At 37.0% G+C, this 12,919-nt stretch overlaps 1 protein-coding gene across 1 annotated transcript in view; it reads right to left on the bottom strand.

Annotated features, from left to right (window-relative positions):
- Positions 1-12,919, bottom strand: part of ntng1b (netrin g1b) — a 58,113-nt gene that overhangs the window by 21,248 nt on the left and 23,946 nt on the right. Inside the window, 1 exon segment of the mRNA XM_084410218.1 lies at positions 10,228-10,871. Within this exon segment, the coding sequence (XP_084266344.1) occupies positions 10,228-10,871 (644 nt within the window).

Here is a 12,919-nt window from a genome sequence, read left to right as displayed (position 1 = left end):
CAATGTTCAAATGGGTGGAATGCCCTTTTAAGGGCGCATGCTTGGCCATAATCAATGTAGCGTGTGCACAACGCGCATACACTTTGATTCTCTCATCTACACAGAAGCAGCAGTTTTCATTTTTGCAAATCATACATTATTACAATAGATAGATAGATAGACAGATAGATAGATACACAATTTATTATTAAAGCATACATCTAGCTTAAACATTTACCTAAATTATCATACGCCTGTTTAACCGAAGTTAATTTGGGTGGGTTTCTCCATCCCCAATGTAACTTCTCTCTCTTTTACAGCCTTGCTCTCCTCGGCTGTGAACCGTTCCTGGCGCACGCCTGGCAAGTCCGCCGTTACAATAGCAATCCGCCATGGAAAAAGCACGTCTGCTCTTAAAGGGAATGTGAGATGTCGCTCTGATTGGTTTATTTCACGTCATGCCCAAACCACACCTATGAATAATGAAGCTACTTCAGACCAACCCATTTTAGATTTGCATCGGACCCGCCCACAAAGTTACTTGAGTTTCGCGCTTGATACTTGCGTTTCAGATCGTTAAAATAGGGCCCCTTATCTTTTATAAAGAAAGCAAATTACAGAAGCTATTGTGTCAATTTCTTCATTATTGTTATTGTGCTTGAATACCATAAGTATATCTCTGAACAAATGCATGTTATATTGCTGTGTTATTACTTAATGGCCTCTGCAAATGAAACTAAATAACAGAGTTATTTTGAAGCTGAAGTGCATTACAGGCTCATCTCAGTCCTGCTGTTTTCTATCAATTGTCAGCCTTATCTTGTATTGTTTGCAAATGCCTAAGGCTATAATGTGAAGTCTTATCAAGCAAAGTTCATTGTTAAAAGATGAGATCATATTACATTTGGATGCAAATGAAAGGTGTACATTGTAATTTATTAAAATGTTTTGAACAAAGAAATAAATACCCAGCTAACAAAAATCTGTTCTAAGAACATGCTAATGTTCATATTAACATAACCATTTAAAAACGTTATTTCTATATGTTCCCAACATTAATGAAACATTACAATAGGGGTTCCTATGATGCATATTTTTTGTCTTCATTATCATAGACAAAAAAAAACAACAACCTTTGTTAAACATTTTATTCAGCAATTTTCTTGACGAGACTCACACTTTTAAATTTGTTCCTTTTCCTCGTGCACATTTACATTTCCCTTTCTCCTATTCTCACTTGTGTTTACTTCTCTACTCCATGCGGCTAGTCGCTCAACAAAAGCTGTTAGGGCAGATGTCGAGAGCCAGGCAGGTTCTCCAGTAACTAAAGTTAGTTGACATACTGTACAAAAGCGAGCGAACCTTCAGCTACATCTATGAAGTTCAGGAAGACGGACAGGTACGGGGTTTCTCGCAACTTCCTTTTTGATGAGATGGCTGTCAGATGTCTCTGTGCCTCCTTTAGAGTTTACATTTGGAGTCCAAGTCTGCTTCTCACTACAAAGACATCTAAGACTCTTCTAATCCTCAAGGCCAGAAGGTGAAGAAAGTTTCCAGGGGTCAAACAGCATGTAAAACTATATGATTTTTACAGACACTGGTAAAGTTTCCTTACTGTACTGTACATGCTCAAAATTATTCTAAGATAAATATTTAAGTTCTACTTACTGGTGGTGTAAGTTAAAAGTTTAAAATGTACACATTTAAATTGTATGTAAAATCATGATTAAAATTGGTAATCTTTAAATTGTACATTTTGAATAATTGAGAAATATTTAATTCAAATTATTAAAAGCATGCATGAACTCATAAAACTTAGAAAACTACATTTGAAAAAATACAGTTCATGGCAGTTCAGCTACATTTTCTTTGGCATTAATAAACTAATTGAAGTTATGCAGGCTTCTGCTGCTCAGGATATACTTTAGTGAAGGGCTTCATGTGGTCATGTGATCATGTTATATTTCCATGAGATGACCCGCTTCATGTAAATATAAAACAGATTTTATTATACTGGCATGGCTGTATTCATTCTCCTAATTTAAAAAATCACTATACCAGCTAACAAGGAACATTTTCAGAACTTTGGCTAACGTTCTGGCAAAATTCTCTCGAAGGTATGATATAAATACTTCCAGTAACATTAATAGAATGTTTGTCCAAAGTTATCTGGTCTTTATTAAAGTTATCAAAACGTTAACGCAAAAACATTATATATATATCGCTCATGGAAGTTTGTTTCCAAACAAGTTGCAATTTTTTTAATGTTGCTACATTATGTTTCAGAATGTTCAGAGAACATTTAAACCCACTGGAGTGGATGCCTATGGATTACTTTTACGATGGATGAATGTGCTTTTTGGAGCTTCAAAAACTCTGGCACTATTCAATGCATTACAAAGCTGTATATGACTCTGATTGTGTTCGGCTGAAAGAAGAAAGTCACAGTAAAACTGATTGATGAAATATTGATTAAACGTACAGAATGTAATTTTTATCGCTGCTAGGGGTCGCTAACCTCTTACAATAACAAAGGCGTAGTTTGATGACGCAACATTTGCTAAGAATTATGGATCTTGTCGTCAACGTCAAGCCGACCAATCTAATAATGTTTATGGATGACTGAATACATCGATGTTTTTATCATGACTGTGATATGAAGCAGTTCGGGATTGCTAAGAGACAGCTATCAGCTCCACACGCGACGCGAGTCCCGCGGATATAAAAGGAATATGGACATGTCATTCTACCGAACTACACGCAAGTGCAGAATTACTACTCACAGGTCAGTTTATTAGACAAATTAAACTAGTGAGGTAACGCAGCGCTGTTTCACTTGGTCTAACATTACACTATCACACTAAACTGCATTTGAATGTGTTGAAATGTATGTGTTAGTTTGTCTGTATGAGACTAGCAGTTAAGCTAGATCAACATTAGAATAACATACAGATCATATTCTAACATTTTATCATTGTTGAACTATATAACATTGATTAGTTTTATGTAAATGTGCTCACCTGTTTAATAAAGTACACGTAGGAGCGGTCGAAGTCTCGGACGGAGCTCTCGGCATCTCGAAAACACCGCGCTGATATTGATTCTCGTTTTAGTTCTCCTTTTTTATCCAAAGTCTGCTTGCCATGGTCCATAATGTTTGAACGAAACAACAACAGCGTGCAAATAGACATTGCGAACTACACAGTTGTCCACGTCTGTCGCCTTGGTTACTATCAGAGGGCTCTGGTTGCTATGGCAGTGCGAGCGGAAACCAGGGACAACGCGGATATGACGACATTGACGGCGACAAAACGGAAATAAAGAAACGGGACGTGTCTTCGAATTAAATTACAAATTTCTCCTGGTTTGAAAGTTGTTGGAAACAGTCGGGATAATGTAAGTACACAACAAAAAAAAAATATATAACATAGATATAGTGATTGTTGCTATTTTTAAAGCAAAAAAGTTACATATTGTGCCTTTAAATGTACAGGGTATTTTCGTCAAAAGACAAAAACTATGACTGAAAAAAAAAAAGTGTAAATATAACACTGCATTTAGACTGTCTATCTATTGTAAAGCTGTCACCCACTATATAATAGCAGCTCCAGTGAAATACCACAAGCCTAGCCTATGTTATTTCTTTATTCAGTTTTACATGATACTACAGCAAATGCATAAGTATCACAATTGCATTTTGACATGCCCAGTGCCTCGGGTGTACTGAAACTTCAATAATGATCCTAAAAGTCATGGCCACATTATTCACCATTGTGATGCTGTTGAAATGAGGATTCCTATTAGGACTGACTGACTCTGCGCGGTGGCCAATTTCCTCTCTCATCTGGGTGGAATGTAATACATCTCAGGCAAATTGTTTGTGTCTCACCTCAAAATGTAGTCGACCCTGGAGGGGCTCTCCAGATTTCAGGGGAAATATTAGGAATTCATCACAGCGTAATTCGCCTACTCCGATTATTCCACTGCAACCAAATCCGATTTGAATTTGTGGCACTCTGGTTGGCATTGCTGGGAGCTACGCCTGCAATTTGTTTCAACGACAGGCCCTATTATAGAGCATTTACTCTGATCTGCATGAATATTATGCTAATAAGGGACTCCGTCCCATCCCTGCTTTGATCAAACACAACCTCTTCCTCATCTTCAAAGCTGCTTGGATAAACAGTGAAGTCGGGACACAGCACATGTGGAAGTATGTGATAAAGTGCTGTGATTATTGATAAATACAGTGGTGGAACGGTTTCTGGAAAATGGGGAGTTAAATGGTGCGTAAATATAATAGAAAAGACTGACGTTAATGTGTTTAATTTTCAAATAATCTAATTTGATCAACATATGCATCTGTATTTACATTCACAAGATCTGTTAAAGAAAACTCACTTAATTTTGATTCCAAAAGCAGCTGGGATAAATGAATAATGTAGTGTTATTTTTGAGATCGTGAAAATGTGTTGATATACAAGTTTACTGCAGTGCCTCAAGGGAGAGTTTATGTTGATGTTTTTTTCTTTTCCAGTTACTCGTTTATTATTGATGATTGCAGCAAAGCTTCTCATTAGGCATTATTAAATATATTAGATGCGAATCAAAAATTATTGGCAGGAAACATGACCAGTTGTGACAAACATTTGTACTCAAAAGCTCAGCCTATGACTTTCAAATCAAGCCTCATGTGAACGGGGCAATTTGCAGTTTAAAAATCTGAATTGCCATTCATTTATGCTTCCGAAGAGTTCACAAGGGCAGGCCATCATCGACTGACACCTTCTGAATAAAATATTACATTCAATAAAATAACTAATTCAATGTTTATGAATTAAACAGTTGTTGATGGCTTCTGAAAAACATTCTGAAATGTTTTTATCTCTGCTGTGGTTGTGCATTAGTGTGAGTTCAGCGAACATAATTCACAAGAAAAATGAGTGTTGAAGTATTGAACTTGGTAGATCTTCGTGCAAGATGCTGTAAGTTGGCACTCTTTGACATGTGAAGCATTTATTTTAGTATTACAACACGAGAGTCTGCTGGGATGCAGCTTTTTTTCAGGGATTTTTTCTTTGGAGCGTTTCATCAGAATAATCTTTCCTCAGATCATGCATATTTAAATTGAGCTAAAAGATTGCAATGGCCTAAAAATATATTTTATTGAATATGAAATCATCTTAAAAGTGGAGGGATCTTGAAAGCCGCTGTTTAGATCATGAGCCCTCGTGGCCTGTTTTTGTTTTGCTGTTAAAAATCTACTGATCAGCAGTCAATGAAGGTATAGTTCAACTAAAGATGAAAGTGTCGTCATTTACTCACCCTTATGTCTTTCCAAACCTGTATGACTTTCTTTGTTTTATAGAATACAGAAGGTGAATTCTGAAGAATGTGATGGTTGCTGTTTTCTATATGCAGTTACAATTAAGGAGAAATGGGCTTTCAAAAAGGATGCAAAAGCATAAATAATAATAAAATAAGTGGTTCACACAGCTGTGCTCAAAAGTTTACACACCCCTAGCAGAATCTGTAAAAATATTAATATACTTTAACAAAATAAGACAGATCATAAAAATTGCACGATATTTTTCATTTAGTACTGCCCTCCAAAAGCTACTTGCATGTTTCCCAGAAGACAACTATCACAAAATATAAAAATAGTCATTGATCATCCATGTAATGTCACAGTATTAAGAATCAAGCATATGTACACTTTTGAAGGGGGTCATTTTTATAAATTCAGCTATTTTTTGTCTTGTTTACTATATGTCAACATCTGTTGTGTGAAATATCTTATTCAGGATACTAAATAAAAAATAACATGCAAGATTTATGTCACGGTTTAAGAAGGTAGCCTATAAATAACTACAGTATTTATTAAACATAAGCCAACAACTCAAAACTATGTGCCTTGCACAAACAATACTGGATACAAAATTTGTGAAGCGAGGAACTGAAATGCAATGAACAGCTGTGATGATTAAATTAATATACATTTTGAATACTGAGTTAACTGTTTGTATGCAGATATAGTTGGATGTACTTAAACTGTATATTCAACTTTATAAAATACATCATTTTCATTCTTATGGTGAACTATCACTTTTATAAATAATGTGTTTGCATGCACGAATTTACATTATTATATTTTCCAATTTGACCGTGTAAAAGCATAATATAAATGCTAAATGTACTCTTGTATCAAGTAAACAGTTTAAGCAAAACATGTTTAGCACATACACATTTTTGTCCAACTTTGCATGTCACCTTAACTGGCATTCAGACAGGTTAATTAATGGTGACTGGTGACAATCTGATGGTTTCAAAATCTCATGCAAACTTGATTTTCTTGTGTTTTCAGGTTTTAATTGTCTTATTTTTCATTCTCGGGGTCTTGTACAGATTAACACACTCAATCTTAGTTTTAAAAATGTTTGAAGGCTACAATTTTATTAGATTTTATCATTAGAATGTGAATGAAAAACAGCCAATTAATTTACAACCTTACATTATTATGGAGCTGCAGTTATGAATGGAGTTATGAATCATAATGGCACTTGTTTGTTTTATGTATTTTCCTTCTATATCTCTCTCTTCTAAAGGGACTTTTGAGGCATTGCTTCAAAACTACTAACCCCATCCAAGTGAATAACAAAAAAAACAAAAAAAAACCAAGCCTGGTCAAAATATCTCCTCTGTAATATTCTTCTCTGTGTCAGAAATTTTGGGGATTAAATTGAATTGAAAAACCCACAGGCAGGAGAAGATATTGGATGTACCTCTATTCCCATGTGACTTGCCTCAGGAACTAATAAATGGCGAAAATATGGTGACTGCAAAGAAGCAGATGCCTCAGATTGTACATTTATTTAATCGTAAACATAAGCTGTTTGCTGAAACATACATCACTTTTCCTTTCTTACCATTACCTAATGAAGTTCTTTTTGCTTTATGTGAAATATTCTTTTTTGAAATAAGTCAAAAGACTTTCTCCCTTGCATTGTTAAAAGAGAAGCTCAAAGAAGCTTTTATCAAAAAATCGGTTCGCCAGTAAATTTTAATTGATGCATCACATTTATGGTCTTATTGAGTGAAAACGGAAAGCAGTATTTTTGAAGTATGATGACTCAACTTTAGCTTTTAATGAACCCAAGATTTCCGTTGAGGATAATTTGGACTAGACTGTGCGAGCCATAGTTCATAAGGAGACTATAGGTGGAGATCCTTCCCAACATCAAGCACTGCACCCTCCATACCTCCCTCTTCTCACAGACTCTCAACACATCAAAGCCAAACAACAGCAGCCCCACATGCCTTCATTAAGACATAGAGCAGCCACTTATCTCCTCTTTGCTCTATTTAAGGTTTCAAAAATGAACATGAGGGGTGCTGACAAACTCATTTTAGATCTGCAATGTTTTTTTTCCCACAAACATATTTTTACATGATCGGACTTCAAAGTTGACAGTCGATCTGAACCCCTTTTTATATATATATTTTCTGGTGTGCGTAATTCTGTTACTGACAAAGGACATTTTGTTAATGAATATGGACGTACAGATATGAGAGTGAATAAATGATGGGCTCTAGGATATTTTTTGTTTGTTTTTTAACATTGTATTGTTTACACTACAGTGAAGCTGTCTGCATCAGGTAAAACAATTTGCCAAATGTCAAACATTTTATTGTTTTGTTCGTTTATGCCTCAGTGATGGACCATGTGCATGAGTTCCCAAGATCTATTGGCTCATTCAACTCAATAAGCAAACAATTCCTGACAGAAGAGGAGTATTGTCTACTGTGGCGTGCATGTATATGACTTCCTTTGAACTATAAAATGAGTTTGAAATATTGTGCAATGGGTCTTCAAATGAAAACGTATCAGTCTAGTGTTCTCTAAACTCTAAAGGTGTGCAATATAAAGGATCAAAAACCACGCGCCACCATCTACATAAAATACCCTCAGTAATCATTACAGATGCAAAGTCATATTAATGTCGCCCAACAGGCACACTTGCATGGTGATGTGTCCCCAGTGGTTATTATTTAATCAGCAGTAAATGGTCTTAATTAGTAGATTAGTCTCTTTCCAATTAGTTCACTCTGTAATTGCCCTAATCTACGACTGCAGTCCTTTGAATCCTAATTTAGAGCTGTGCATTTAGATTCACAAGGGACCTATCAAATGCGTCATTATAAACCAAGTTATTCTCACATAAACCAGCTGCTTATGAGCAATTCCGGCCCAATTTGGAGAGCAGCTGCTGTGTTTTTGTTTCTGTTGTGCCGTCATTTGACTTGTGAAGTCAAGCTGCACTTTTTGCCTTTTTATGCAAGCTGAATGAGACCTTTGAGGTCCATTTAATTTTTTATTGCCCATTGCAATGTCCCTCTTTCAGCATGACTTCTAATTTTAGAGTAGAATGAGAGTGGTCACTCATTATGCTTATTCTGTCATTTGACACAATGTGGAATCCTGCAAAAGAGCCAGACAGACGGCCGTACGCAAGTCGACTTACGCCAAAAGAGTAACCCTTGAACTTGACGCACAACGTAATGACGAACGCGGTTGCCCAGCCCTTTTTGAATCGCGAGAGGCGTCAGAGCTTACGCTACTCCTACTGTACATCCTACGTCATACACATACATCATCAAGTGTTACTCTTTTGGCGTAAGTCGACTTGCGTACGGCCGTCTGCCGGAAGCTAGTTATTTTAGTAGATAAAGTTTTAAATATGGATTTTTTTCTTACACGAACGCATCGCTTCACTTCAGAAGACCTTTACCAGAGCCGTTTCAAGCAAAAATGTTGCCTGGTCTGATGAGTCTCGATTTCTGTTGAGACATTCAGATGGTAGAGTCAGAATTTGGCGTAAACAGAATGAGAACATGGATCCATCATGCCTTGTTACCACTGTGCAGGCTGGTGGTGGTGGTGTAATGGTGTGGGGGACGTTTTCTTGGCACACTTTAGGCCCCTTAGTGCCAATTGGGCATCGTTTAAATGCCACGGCCTACCTGAGCATTGTTTCTGACCATGTCCATCCCTTTATGACCACCATGTACCCATCCTCTGATGGCTACTTCCAGCAGGATAATGCACCATGTCACAAAGCTCGAATCATTTCAAATTGGTTTCTTGAACATGACAATGAGTTCTCTGTACTAAAATGGCCCCCACAGTCACCAGATCTCAACCCAATAGAGCATCTTTGGGATGTGGTGGAACGGGAGCTTCGTGCCCTGGATGTGCATCCCACAAATCTCCATCAACTGCAAGATGCTATCCTATCAATATGGGCCAACATTTCTAAAGAATGCTTTCAGCACCTTGTTGAATCAATGCCACGTAGAATTAAGGCAGTTCTGAAGGCGAAAGGGGGTCAAACACAGTATTAGTATGGTGTTCCTAATAATCCTTTAGGTGAGTGTAGTTTTGTGCATGGAACCTCGCAAAAAAAAAAAAAACTTTATTAATTGATAATCTGCCCCCGTAATCATAATTTGTGTGAAAAAGAATAAAAGTCGTTGGTGTTAAACAACTTATGGAAGCTTGTTTCCGCCACAGAATAAAAAATGAAAAAGGTAATTGCGACTTTTTATCTCACAATTCAGATTTTTTAATCTCACAATTGCGAGTTATAAAGGCAGAATTGTGAGATATAAACTCGCAATTCTGTATTTTTTTCTCAGAATTGCATGTTTATGTCTCACAATTCTGACTTTATAACCCACAATTGCGACTTTATATCACCCAATTCTGACTTTATAACACATTTTATTTTTTCCTTAGAATTGGACTTTATAACTCGCAATTGCGAGTTTTTTTCTCGCAATTCTGGCAACTTTTCTGACAATTGTAAAATAAAAAGTCACAATAATCTTTTAAAATGTTTTATTCTGTGGCGGAAACAAGCTTCCATAACAACTAGTGTTTTGTTTGTTTAGTGCAAAAATGTTTTTGGAGTTTTGCAAAAGTGTAGGTAGAAAAGTTTTTCCAATGAGCCTAGATTGAGTTTGTCTTCTTACCGAAAAATTAATAAAATTATTTATCTCAATCATGCATAAAGGTTTTAATTGTACATTTTATTTGCATGTTATTTTTATACTATTTTTATAGTTTTTTTTATTTTTTATTAATTAATTAATTAAATTTATTTATTTTAGAATTAAGCAAAAATGATAGAAACCAAATGGGCATGTTCTGTGAAATTAAGACTCAGTCTCATAGAGGCATTACCTTACCTGCCCTGCACTTTGATGTCCGAGATGGCGTAGAAGTATCTAGAGAGGTTGTTCTCATCTACCATTGTGGCTCCGGTGGCAGGCCGTAGAAGTCTGATGCGAAGGTCAGTGAGGGTGAAGAAATCCCTTAGGTTCTTGGTGGTGTCCAGCTGCCCATACAGAGAAGCCATGTTGTGCAGTCTCGGACCAGCAAGAAGGGCGAAGCGGTCTTTGATCTCAAAGCGTACAGTTTTGTCGTACTTCCACACATAGCCTGTCGAATAGACCTCAGTGCAGATGATTTCAAGCATACTGCTTTGGGTCAGCTGATGTACAGCTTTTGGCTCCATAGTAAAGGCATCCAAACAGTCAGCTGCATAAAACTGGTACGGCTGCCACGTACGACCGTAATCCAGCGACTTCTCCAAAACTAATTGCTCAGGTCGGCCAGACTCGAAGGTAAGGACAATGTCATCTGTGAGTTCTATTGTTTTGTTCCAGGACAGCGTGATGTTGACCTGAAGGGGCTTCGGATATTTCTTCCAGGAGGTCGACTGCCAGAATGTAGTGGGGTTTCGTCCTTCAGAGTCAAACATGAGCTCGGGCGGGTGGGCCAGCTCCTCGGTTTCAGCGTCGCATTCATTATTACACATGTATGGATTTTCCTGAAACACACACAGACCGGATTTGTTAATTTTGCAGTGAGCTAATAGTAACAGGTTTGCAGCTAGACACTGGCACTCATTTAAGGTGAACAGAGGGAACCCACACTGAGATGTTTGATTCTCCACATGAATCACGATGTTAATGAACATATTCTTTGGTGAAAACACTTCAGTCTCCATTAACGCAATAAGTTGGACGTTTTCCTGAGGTGACTGCTAAGCACGGTGCTCAGAATGGCCATTGTGTGCATTCGGAGTGGTGTGTCTCACGAGAGCTGCTCAGCGGTTACCCGCTCGCTCGCAACCACCCAAATTGCTAATGTAATTGATATTCTTGCTTGTTGGCCAGTTGGAATGGGAGTGGAATTCAGATGAGTGAAGTTGAAGGTACACACAGAGCTCCATGCATTTTTCATGTGTCTGTGTCTGCCCTGCACCGCTGAGCCGCTGTTTCTCAGATCAACTTTTTCATTAACATTCAGCACACCTCTGAGCCATAGCACAAATGACAATCAGCCATGAACTTTGAGGAGACGGCCATTAATTTCCGTCTTGTATACATGTTTGATCGGCCGCAATTGTCATAAATCTTGTTTTGTTTCAGGCACAAACAGCGGCGGAATGCAATTACAAAAGATGCATAACATCTAAAGGCTCTTGGGACAAAAGATTCAGCTTTGTTTGTGCAATAATTTTATCCCCATCGCTGCTGTCAGTGGAAGAACGGACAGATTGTGATGCTTCCTCACATCAAATTAATTATCTACTCTACGTTGTTGGATCAAAATGTGTTTCCCTTGTTTGTTTCATCCAGGAATGTTCACAGGAAGATTTGATCTGAGATTCTATGCTGAGCAAATACTGTTTCACTCAGGCACAAGTGTTTAGTGAGGCAGAAGGATCACATCTACTTTAACAAAACATTCATCAACTGGAATTCATGTCATTCCAAAACCATATACTGGTTTTCATGGAACACAAAAAAGTACATTTCTGAAGAATTTTTACACAATTCTCGCCATACAAGGAAAGTTCATAGTAACCAGGTGCTTTCAAGCAATGAAGATGACATTAAAAGCACAATAACAGTAGTTTACAATGTATGTGTCACATTTCATATGTGTCATATTCAGAATTGATTCCAGAAATTGAAATGTACTAGCAAACAGGATGCAGAATCGCAATTTAAAACAGCCCACTATGCTGCTTGAAGTTGCAAACTGGAATTTGTTATCATATTATTTGAATGTATTATTGTAATCATAAACACACTGGTCTATAGTACAAGGTTTTACTGTTTACTGCACTTTGATACTCTTCTAGTTATTCACCTAGCAAATAATGAATCAGAATATTGCACATTCACACAAAATAGCTGGCTTCCAAGTTGAAAAATAAGGTGTATATAAACTTATACTTGGCTTTTATGTAATTATTTACATTAAAATAAAATATTATATTAAAAATTCCAATTTTACACAACCATGTCTTGCAGGTGTATATGAGGAACAAGATGCAAATTGCCATTCACTTATATTTATTTCAGTAGATTACAGCACACAAGCCTTTCTTTCTTTCTTTCTTTCTTTCTTTCTTTCTTTCTTTCTTTCTTTCTTTCTTTCTTTCTTTCTTTCTTTCTTTCTTTCTTTCTTTCTTTCTTTCTTTCTTCGTTGTAGCTCAGTAGTTCTTGGCCGCTATAAACAGTCATTTGGCAAGAGCAATGTAATGATTCTTCAAAAGCATCTAATTTTGTGTCCCACAGAAAATACATATGGGTTTAAGAACAACATGTGGGAGATGAGGATCATTTTTGGCTGTAATCTTCTTTTTAGTCTTCATGTTACTGAACCATCGGTCCCCCTCTGTGTGCATTTAAAGTAGAACAGATTTACCACCTGCACACATATACTATCATTGATTTCTTCCTCCAACCGCATTACAACACTTACATACCCTGATATAGACAATACTGAGTGGCTTAATGTGACAAAGAGGGCCAGGCCTTCCACTGGATTCTCCTGCAGTGGCTCCCTGACCAAAAGCTGCTG

The sequence above is a fragment of the Rutilus rutilus genome (assembly GCF_951802725.1).
Source record: "Rutilus rutilus genome assembly, chromosome: 6".
Taxonomy (NCBI): domain Eukaryota; kingdom Metazoa; phylum Chordata; class Actinopteri; order Cypriniformes; family Leuciscidae; genus Rutilus; species Rutilus rutilus.
Note: the sequence above shows the minus strand (reverse complement) of the source record. Positions and strands in the feature narration are given on the sequence as shown.